This window comes from Orbicella franksi, chromosome 8, assembly GCF_964199315.1.
Source record: "Orbicella franksi chromosome 8, jaOrbFran1.1, whole genome shotgun sequence".
NCBI classification, from domain to species: Eukaryota; Metazoa; Cnidaria; class Anthozoa; order Scleractinia; family Merulinidae; genus Orbicella; species Orbicella franksi.
Genome location: NC_138152.1, coordinates 30,908,541 through 30,919,858, shown reverse-complemented (window position 1 = coordinate 30,919,858; position 11,318 = coordinate 30,908,541). Strand labels below are relative to the sequence as shown.

The 11,318-nt window shown below is 39.2% G+C and overlaps 1 protein-coding gene across 1 annotated transcript; it reads left to right on the top strand.

Annotated features, from left to right (window-relative positions):
- The first annotated feature begins 6,189 nt into the window (after nucleotides 1-6,189).
- On the top strand, nucleotides 6,190-10,437 carry LOC145496164 (uncharacterized). The gene is made up of 3 exons (XM_081475808.1): nucleotides 6,190-6,805; nucleotides 9,868-10,156; nucleotides 10,362-10,437. The coding sequence occupies exons 1-2, from the start codon at nucleotides 6,745-6,747 to the stop codon at nucleotides 10,122-10,124; spliced, it is 318 nt and encodes a 105-aa protein (XP_081331934.1). The 5' UTR covers nucleotides 6,190-6,744; the 3' UTR covers nucleotides 10,125-10,156; nucleotides 10,362-10,437.
- The last annotated feature ends 881 nt before the right edge of the window (nucleotides 10,438-11,318 follow it).

The window sequence follows — 11,318 nt, the reverse complement described above, 5'->3', positions numbered from 1 at the left end:
ATCCGCGATCCGCGATCGTCTGCGATCATATGAAAACCAGCCTCTACAATTTACTGTGCTTCTTAAATTTCTGGAATTTACGGTTGAATACAAAGCGCCCTGGAACACAATAGCCGTAGAAACATGAACACAGACACCTAGAGCACGAAAGCTTTCTTCAGAAATCACTTCGGGCACATACTGCATTGTTTGAAAATTTTTTAAACTTTTTCTTTCAAACCCTGCACACAGCAAGCCTCACTTTATACATCAGCATTTTCCCTCTTTGTAATAAGCTGCCTTTGCTAAGAAAAGCCTAGATTTAGGTAAAGAAAAGCCAGGATTAAACAAAGCTTGTTGCTTTTGTTAACTCACTTCGTTTGTTCAATATGCAGGGCTCTTTATGGAAATCGATAAAACTTATACATACGGAAACTTCTTTGTCAACCCGACGTCTCTTTCTTTTAAAATGCGTTAATCCTCTCGGGATCATTAAAGTTGTTTGTGATCTTTAATAAACTACATGTGCAAACCTAATTTCTGTTCTATAGGCTTTGATAAACTTAGGCCATATTCGGCAGGTGATTTCAAGGAACACGGAAGGAATCAAGAAATTGACTCGTCTGACACGAATCAAGTAAACTCAAGCTTAGAAACGATTTTAATAACACCGCATTGTCATTCTTTTAGATTGATCAATTCCCTTAGGATTAAATACTAAGTTGTTTGGGATCAATATTTGACTTGATTAAGAATTCAATATTCTTCTCTATATAGCTTTAACCCATATAAAGCTAGCCTGCGGCCTGCGGTTTTCTCCGCAAAAGAATTGAACAGTTTTCAGTTTCGTCATCTTCATTAGGACTATTGGAGACGCCATTCATATTAATGGCGGAAGGAATCGTGATAAATCAGCGCCTGATGCCTTTGTTGACCATTTTTCTTTGTTTGGCATGCATTCTCTCCCGTAAAAAAGCCGCTCGCTGATTGGTTAATTAAACTAGCCAATCTCGGCGAGAGGCCTTTGAACAAAAGTAAAAATTTACACGCGTGAGTTTAGTGCCAGCTCTGAACCAGCAAGGAAAACAGTTGATAAACGCCAAGCTTATCTTAGCGGGCTTTTAAGTGCATCACAGCTTGTAAGACAACAACTAAGGTAAGCCTTGAGGTTACACGTATTTTCTGCTTGTAGTTACCAAAGACCATGTCAGTTCATCAAAGTGTGCATAATTGACTTGCAAAGACCATGTCGGTCACACCATCTTGCAGAATTCCAACAAAGACTCAAATCTGTGTCTGGTCAACTGGCTGCTGTTTAGGGCCAGTGTCTTTTGATTCGACCTCACAAGTAGCTTCCGTAACACTTATAAGGTTGGCTCACACTGCATGTTGCAGTAAAAGGTTTCTATCAGTGTGACACGCCTGTTTTTGTGAAAAATTCCGTTGCGGGGACGAACAAACTGATTTGTAATTACAAACTCGTTAAATGCTATACAGAGTGGTAGAAGAAAGTTTATATTTTTTTATTATTTTCAGCTAGAGAACGACGCTTCTACTTCTTTTAAAAAGGCCATTTAAAAGTTTTCTTGCGGACCAAAAGTATATACAGTCGAACAGTCGAACGTAAGCTACCATAAATGTCAAGTCTATGTGGTCGCTTACAAGAGCTTCCAAATATAGTAATTTGATTAGAAAACTTTTGGTATTTTGGAAAACTGGTCGCTGAGGAGAGGTGGTCGCTTACGAGAGGTGGTCGCCGGGGGTGGTCGCTACCTGTAGGTTCGACTGCAGTTACGTTTACGGGCGGGAAATAACATTGATACAAAATACTTAAGGACTCCGATAGTTTTGAAATATAATAAAATATGCATGCAACTGTAAAACCAGTGGAGATAACTCATAAATCTATATGACAGGATTCTTTATTGTTCTTATTCCAAACGTTATGCTTCCGCCGTGCCGCACCTAAATTGATTTGGTGTGGCTGTGCTTTCGAACGTCGAATTTCATTCAGTCCCCGCGAAACGCCAAAACCAAGCACGAATAATTTAAAATACATTAACATAAATTATGACTTCAGTTACAAACTTAATTCAACCTGCTTCAAACATCTTGCTTAAGTCAAATTAAGGGTCTTTTAAATCTAGAGTAGATCACTTTGCTTTTATGAGTCCGCAGTTTAATAACCTTAAATGCATATACTCTTATACTGTAATGCAATGATGAACTTTGACTCTCAGACTTTTCTTTGTTTCTTTCGTTGAAACCACAAGGGAGGCTGGACTACTTGGCAATTTGTCCTAAATGTAATCTCAATAAAGTGTAATTAAGGACACCAAGCCAAGACTTCAAAAGATCTGCAAAACTATTCATGCCGGAGAAGCGTTCTAACTCACTTTATAATGGGGAGTTTAAGAAACCCCGACGGCGACGCCGAAGACAACGTCGATTGAAAAATGAATTTATATTTTACCTTCGAATCTCGAGATACTCTAATGTCATTCAGTTTGTTTATCACTCAGGCAGAACTATCGCAAAACTATCACAAAGCTAAATCTCGAACACAGCGATAAATCTGAAATAAAAATTTGAAATTTAGCCGTCCTGGTTCACGTTCCTCAGACAACGCAAAATTTGGTCACTTCATATTGTTGTTTTGCAGAGGACGGAAAAGAAACGTGCCAAGAATCATAACGCGAGTGCACAAGCATAATCTTATGTTCAGTGACGTTGCCGTTGCCGTCGTGGGTTCTGTCCTCGTGTACCGGTTCACAAGAACCGATACAAAAGACCCAACAATGTTCAACAGCTAAACAAAGGTTCGTAAAGAAAGGTGTACAATGGTTATTCCCTCTGTATACCGGTACACCAGGACACAACCCCGTCGTGGATTCCTTAAGCTCCCTATTTTGTTTATTCAAAACGCGGTTCTGGTTTGGTAGCCGAATGAGACAAAGGTGGAGGTATCCCAGGGGAAATCAGTCCAATTCTCTCCGTGTTTTTTTTTTTTTTTTTTTTTTTTTTTTTTTTTTTCGATATCCCACGGGAATTTCACTCTAAGAAGCTGAAATTTCCAGAGGTTGTTAATTATCGCGCATAAACGTTTAGATATTGCTGCTGTGTCTTTACTCATCAATGTTCGTGTCATTTTTCAAGTAATATTTCAAACACGAGAGACAATGTTTCATCGGGATATCTAAGCACCGAGAAGAGAGTTGAAAAAAAACGACGCGCAGCGGTGTATTTTTGACGAAATTAGAGGCGTTTTGACAGCCACGTGTTTGATATATCTTTTCAGTTGAAACAAAAACTAAGGAGTAAACGGAGAAGTAAAATCGTCAAAACTGATCTAGGCTAATCAAAACCGGTTATCCAGACTTTTTCATGGTTGTAATTTTCTTTGTTTTAACTCGATGAATTATTAATTTACGGTGTTGAAATCCGAAGATGGCGGTTTCAAGCAGAAAAACGATCATATTTTTAGCTGGAATATTGTTTAGGGCAGAACACACACATGCATGACAGATACATAACACTTAGGGCCCGTTTCTCGAAAGACCCGGAAACCTTTCGTGCCCGCAAAGCCATTTTTAGTTAATTGGTATTTAAAGACAAGGAGGTATATACGCCCTACGCCTGAAACTTCTTTCATTATATAGACACGAATGCTTTATTTAACAAATAAAGAAGACAAAGCCGTGTATTACACTGTGATAAAACACGACGGTGTTCTCAATGTCCGGATATAGATTTTACACGCGCAAAACAATAAAACACGCTTTTTCTATGTTTTATACAACATGGGTTTTTGACCAATCAGAGAGCGCGTAGGGTCCTAGCTATGTTATAATGGAAAATACACCACGCGTAAAATTCGTACGAAGCCTCATCCGGGACTCGGGTGGCGTATTTTTCATACCCTTACTAGTGAATATATGGATGATTTCACTGATATCAAGTTTGTCTCTTAAATTGGGCTTGAATTCGTTGGTGTATGATCGAAACACCATCGGGTCTTCGTCAAAAGTCTTCGGCGAACTTCGGAATTCTTCAGTAACCTTTGGAAATTCTCGAAAAAAGTTCGGCAACGTTCGTGTGACCTTCCAACAAGTTTTGGCGAATTTTTTGGAAATCTTCGGAAAGCGGTTGGAAATCTTCGGAAAATCGTCAAAAATGTCTATATAATAAAAAGAACGTCTGCATAATAAAAAGAACACTACATTTCGTTACACGTTAGCTCGGAGAAATGAATTTTATGTCCTCGAAGCAAGAACAATGTTGTTCTTGCCACTCGAACATAAAATTCATTTCTTCTCGCCACCGTGTAATAGGTATGAAGGGAACCTCAGTGCATATTAACAATATGTGCATAAAAGCGCTCTGAAGTCATGAGATTTGACATTTTGCTACGGTTTTCCGGGTGCGAAAACTCTTCGGGAGAAACGGGCCCCTGGTTTGATTTGTTGCCAAGTGTTTTGTAGCGCCGACATCCCTCCAACCGTGAACAGAACGAGTCTTTTCTACCTCTAAACTGTGGTCTTTGTTTTCGCAACAAAGCCAGCGGTCGAGTCATTGCCCTGTCGTTACCCCTGCGGTTTTCAAAAAGAAGCAATAGACGCCTTACTAGTTCAGAATTTTGCTCGAAGCATGTTAATTGTAGTGGCAGACACTTTAAATAATGTTTAACATGTTCAACGAGCTGTTGTCATGCCGCATTTCAATAAAATTTTTCACGCCTCTAGTGTCCAAGCTGAAAATAGCCTTACATGACCTTGCATGCAACATGTTTCTTATTTCACCAAGACGATGATGTATTGGGGGATTTTTATGTTCGCTGTTCTTACAGCTTCCAGGTTTGGGCAAAGTTACGGTGAGTAAAAGTCGTCGTGTTTGAAAGCAAAGCTAAAATTATTGAAAACAAAGTCAGGAGTAATATCGACTATTAATACATACTGCACCCCCTGAATTTTTTTTTTAAATGTCCTTGCCAATTTGGAAAAAAAATTACAATCACCACTAATAAAATTTACTATTTCTGCCTGCATAGTAAAATTCTTCTCTCGTTTTGAACTCATACTTTACCTTATCTTACCTTCGCCTCGCCTCGCCTTGCTTCGCCTCGTCTCGCCTTGCCTCGCCTCGTCTCGCCTTGCCTCGCCTCGTCTCGCCTCGCGTTGCCTGTCTTACCCTTACCTTAACCTTAACTTACCTGTTTCATTTACAGGCGACGATTTCCAGTGCCCAGTTTGTCGGGGCCGAGGAGATGACCCCAAAGCTGATTGTGACAAGAACATCAAATTTGAAAGCTGTAACCGAGCGAATGCAATATGCGAGTCCACCCTCTATACCTATGGAACATTTACTCGTCAATGCTCTGATACCTACACTTACCAAACGTCGCTAGGATACTGCGAAAAAATGAACAACTGCAAAAAAGTGATGTGCAGGGAGCCGAGGTGCAAAGCTGAGTTTCCTTTAGGTAAATAAATACTATTGTTAGGTCTTACGCAGATGTTTTCTTGACAAGTCACCGAACTGCTTTCGTCAAAGGAGAGATTGCATGACAATACTGCATGCTTGTGAAACGTTCAGTTTCAGTTTGGAAAAATTACACAAATAATTATTACAACAACTAATGTCTTGCACCCAAAAGCCGTCAAAACTCTATGCTGGTAATTACTGCCAAATGTTTGTTTTACTTTGACTGTTAAAAGCAAAACCACTAACAACAATATTAAGGACGTTCGCGCGAAATTTTCCAGTCGATAGATTCTTTTAAATTTTTACCGCAATCAGATAATGAGTTACTTGTGTCAGAAATGCAAAAAAGAACATGGGGGTCACCGACTTCGTTTCAGAGATAAAGCGCGTGGAAAACAACCCTGATTTTGAAAAATTAGCGCACATCATGTGTTCAGCATGGTCTACGGGGGTTCAGTATAGCTAGAAATATCAAAGGTGAGTCAACGTTAGTCGTATTTTGTAGAAATGGGTCTGTTGCGTAAATAATTCCAAATTTTAACAGCCTTTTCACAAAACTTAACCCTTCAACAGGCATTTGAAACCCTCGCACAGATAAACGAAAAGCTAAAAACAAACGGAATTCGATGGTGCATTCTGCAAAAAGTTCAAACTTCTATAGTCGATAGATTTTCTTCAATTTTTTCGCTAAACGTAGAAAATCGGTAGAGAAAATGATCCATCAAAAAAAAAACATGGGGTTACCGAACGTCAAAGATCGTACGTGGCTTGTACAAAGTTACGGTGAGTAAAAGTCGTCCTGTTTGACAGAAAAGCTAAGATTATTGAAAACACAGTCAGGAGTAATATCGACTATTAATACATACTGAAATGTCCTTGCCAATTTAGAAAACAAAAATTACAATCACCACCAATAAAATTTACTATTTCTGCATGCATAGTAAAATTCTTCTCTCGTTTTGAACTCATACTTTTACCTTATCTTACCTTCGCCTTGCCCGCCTCTCGCCTCGCCTTGCCTCGCCTCGCCTCGCCTCGTCTCGCCTGTCTTACCCTTACCTTAACCTTAACTTACCTGTTTCATTTACAGGCGACGATTTCCAGTGCCCAGTTTGTCGGGGCCGAGGAGATGACCCCAAAGCTGATTGTGACAAGAACATCAAATTTGAAAGCTGTAACCGAGCGAATGCAATATGCGAGTCCACCCTCTATACCTATGGAACATTTACTCGTCAATGCTCTGATACCTACACTTACCAAACGTCGCTAGGATACTGCGAAAAAATGAACAACTGCAAAAAAGTGATGTGCAGGGAGCCGAGGTGCAAAGCTGAGTTTCCTTTAGGTAAATAAATACTATTGTTAGGTCTTACGCAGATGTTTTCTTGACAAGTCACCGAACTGCTTTCGTCAAAGGAGAGATTGCATGACAATACTGCATGCTTGTGAAACGTTCAGTTTCAGTTTGGAAAAATTACACAAATAATTATTACAACAACTAATGTCTTGAACCCAAAAGCCGTCAAAACTCTATGCTGGTAATTACTGCCAAATGTTTGTTGTACTTTTACTGTTAAAAGCAAAAGCACTAACAACAATATTAAGGACGTTCGCGCGAAAATTTTCCAGTCGATAGATTCTTTTAAATTTTTACCGCAATCAGATAATGAGTTACTTGTGTCAGAAATGAAAAAAAAACATGGGGGTCACCGACTTCGTTTCAGAGATAAAGCGCGTGGAAAACAACCCTGATTTTGAAAAATTAGCGCACGTAATTCAGCATGGTCTACAGGGATTCAGTGTAGCTAAGAATATCGAAGGTGAGTCAACGGAGGAAAACGATCCTAGTCGTATTATGTAGAAATGGGTCTGTTGCGTAAATAATTCCAAATTTTAACAGCCTTTTCACAAAACGTAACCCTTCAAGAGGCATTTGAAACCCTCGCACAGATAAACGAAGAGCTAAAAAAAACGGAATTCGATGGTGCATTCTGCAAAAATTCAAACTTCTAGTCGATAGATTTTCTTCAATTTTTTCGCTAAACGTAGAAAATCGGTAGACAAAATGATCCATCAAAAAACAAAAAATAGGGGTCACCGGACGTCCAAGATCGTTAAATTCAGGCAAAGCTATAGCATTGGCCATGTGCCCTATCATTGTTCATTTTATTACTTAGCGCGCGCTCATATTCTTACCGAACTAGTTCCAGAAGTGGTCGAATTCCGTCCCGCTGATTGGCCAGACCTTTTTCACTTGCGCGAGTGTGAATCAATGCGTAAATTTTTGGCGCGAAAAACATGATTGACATATCGCACTTCTCATCTGCTCCGCGCGCGATCGTCGCGAAAGCAGAAAATGATTGCCATCAAAACGTTTACGGGTACTGTTCCCTAACTCAAATGAATTTATTTATGTCTAGTGCAGTATGTAGCCAGCAGACAAACGGCGAAAGCTGTTCCGTTGAGTAACGCCTCCTGAAAAGACAAAACCGTGTTTAAACCGATCGAGAATTTTTTTTTTTTAGTCTAGATTAACCAGCTATCGACCAGAGAGCTGCCTGACAAATGCTATAAACTTATGAGATCTAGCTTGCATCGACAAGAATCCGAATAAACTAAAGATGACGGAATTAGTCGGGGAGAACTTTAATTCTGTGAAGCTCTCTTGATTAAATAACGTTGAGAATCGAAGTCGCAACGAACGGCAGCGAATAAAAGCGCTGTTCCCAAAAAACCTTCATCGATCGATGACTGCTTTCAGCACGGTGAAACGGCCGATGCAAATTTGCTCCGATGCCCTTTCTTTGTAGAGAAGAAAACTTGGTCATTCATTAAATCAACTAAAAGTGTAACAATTACACAAACTGCAAGAACGGCTCTGTTCTTCTTCGAAAGATGCAAACTTAATTCTCTCAAACTATCCGGATCACACAGGAGCTCAGTTCGCGCCCGTATTAAGTAAAAGCTCCATAAAATTCATATCCATAAAATTCATATCCTTAAGTATATCCGAGAACAAAAGGTAAAGCTAAATGAAGAGATTTTTATAGTACTTGAACTCAGCAGACATTTGCTCTGAGAGTTGTGTCGTTGAACGCGCGCGACGTCATGACGTATAGTCAGTACTTGTTTGTTCATTGGTTAATGTGTATTTACGTCAAAGGTGGAAAAATCCACCGGTAAAATTTGGCGCGCTGCAAGTGGGAAAAGTCCTTTCCAACGGCGAAATAAACAGGCCAGGGAAGAATTATTGGAAAGGACTTTTAGAAAGTTTACCCCTGGGTCTCCGAGGATATTAAAGACCGACAGTCACGGTTGTGCATCTTGAAACGTTTAGCCTAAATTTTTCAAATTCGTCGTTTGTAATCCGTGTCAATCAACTTCAACTTCAACTTCACTTTATTTTGCACTTACATTTTGAAATTAAAATTTTAGCATAAAAAAAGAAAAAAAGATACAAATATAATAATTAAAGGTGACAATGGTATATAGTTTGTGCATGGAGGTTAATAGAACCGCGAGGTTATCGAGTTAGCCTCCATCTCGTTTAAGTGAACATAAAAAAACAGGGGAGTAGAAGGAAGGACTACTAAAGGAAAGAGTTAGAAGAATTGTGCATCCTTAACCATTCTTGTTCCTTTATGGTTTATTATCATTTCTTTGGTGTTTTTTTATCTTAGTAAACTACTATTTTCAGGTTTCTTTCAATTTATTCATTACTTTGTACACGACCAAAATACCGTGACTATAAGAATTGCATGATGTTGCTTACATATAAAGCTTGGAAGAATTGTTGTTTTCAGTTTTTATATATTCATCAAATTAAATAGAAGACGGTGTGCCATGTTCCGTAAGAAAATGAAATACAATGCATGTTTGAGGTGTAGAAAAACTGCTTGTGACCGCACGAGCGCAAAGCGAGTGCTTTCAGCAGTTATTCTTAAAGAACATACTTTTTAGATACATCACCTTTTATTTGGTTTAGAATAAAGCATGCATGGATGGCATGCATGGCAGTGCTTGCCAGCATTCTGAAAGCCCATTCCCGGTTTACATTGTAAACACTCGCACTCGTTTTCCCGCGCTTTGCGTCGGCTACATATAATTACGACACTAAATTGAAAACTGCTCTATTACCATTTACTATTACCATTACTATTACTGTTGCTGTTGCTGTTGCTGTTGCTGTTGCTGTTGCTGTTGCTGTTGCTGTTGCTGTTGCTGTTGCTGTTGCTGTTGCTGTTGCTGCTGTTGTTGCTGTTACTGTTACTGTTACTGCAGCCTGCTACTGTTACTGTTACTGCAGCCTGCTACTGTTACTGATACTGTTTCTTTTACTATTACTGCTACTATTACTCAAAAGCTACAAGTGTATCTATTTATCCCTTTCGCACTATTTTTATTCAGTGTGTCCCTATTGTGCAAGTGACGAGTCACTGGAAGAGTGTGACAAGAACCTTGAGACCCAAGAATGTCAACAGTGGGAGACCAGGTGCTTTGTCAGGAAACAGAAGTACGGTCCGACCGACTACTTCATGCGAGGCTGCATGGATCCGAAAACGGCAGACGATATCGCCTTGGACTGCACTCAAGGCGACCTGAAAGACGTTTGTCAGTTTGGAACCTGTCAGGAGCCTGGGTGCCTCGCATCTTTTGAAAACTGAGTTTGACGTCATGGCACTGGGCACATCGTCAGGTAATGTTTCACGTGAACTTTTGATATCTGTCCGTCATAACCTAACTTGTTTCCTCGTTTATAGCTTGAAGACCGGTTTTCACTCGCGCTTGGGTACAAGTTCAATTAAGTTTACTACTGACACGTTTATCGTCATGCAGTCTCTGTTATATCTACAATATCGCTTTTTGAACTTGATGATCTTTTTTTGCTTTTTTAATTGCAGCACATGACTGAACGTGGATCAAGCAAATACGTAATGATCAGTGAACTACGACGACTTTAAATTAATTCAATCAAGCTGTTCTCTGATTTTAACATTTTGTCTTCTTCTCTGAAGTTTGCGTGTGATGAATAAAAAAAGTGCAAATAATACAAATACTCTGCAATTGTAGTTATTATTAAGGTTTTTCTACTGGCTAAATTTAAGTACATTGCAACAGTCAGGGTGTGAACAAAGCTTGCGCTGTTACACCAGGGGGGGACTCCTATATAAAATGGACGGGGGGTGCTCGTTGTACCCTTAGTGGGTTAAAAAGCGCTTTTTGTACTTCTCACGTGTTCAGCCTCAAAAGGTCCACAGCGGGGGCTTTAACAATTTGCGGTACCGTATATGGGATTGAGCAGAAAAAATATGACAGGGGATAACGTCTTATAAATACTCTTTTTCTTTGACGATCGTAGCTTAATAAGAAATAACACACAAACTGCAGCGACAAACATGACAATAAAGCGCATGTTGGAAAACAAAATTCGTTTAACTTGACGTTTCGTATGTTTCGACATACATCTTCAGAAGTGACCACTGAGAATACAAGTAACAACTAAATTTTGAATTTGAGTTAAGTAGCAAATTAAGGCGGGGGTACACAGGAAAAGACACTATTTTTTCAAACTTTTTTCATGGCTAAGATTTAATTCCAAACCATGACAAGGTATACTTTTCTAGAAAGCTTAAAGACCAAAGATTATTAAAATATATATATTTTGTACCCTAGAACTGTATTGTAACCTGACACCGGCTGATTAAACCTGCCAACTGCTGAAGAATGTTAGGGCTTACTTGAGAAAAGATAACTCCCAGAAAAATTGATCAAAATGAATAATTTTTACATTTTTTAGAAGAAGACAAACAGTTTACTGTTTTAAGCATAGAAAATGTTTGAATAGTTAACAGCACATA

What these genes read in the sequence shown, in the direction of transcription:
- LOC145496164 (XM_081475808.1), top strand. Translation starts at nt 6,745, where the DNA reads ATGAACAACTGCAAAAAAGTGATGTGCAGGGAGCCGAGGTGCAAAGCT. An exon ending in CAAAGCTGAGTTTCCTTTAG is followed by an intron (nt 6,806 to 9,867) that starts GTAAATAAATAC and finishes ATTTTTATTCAG; the next exon opens with TGTGTCCCTATTGTGCAAGT.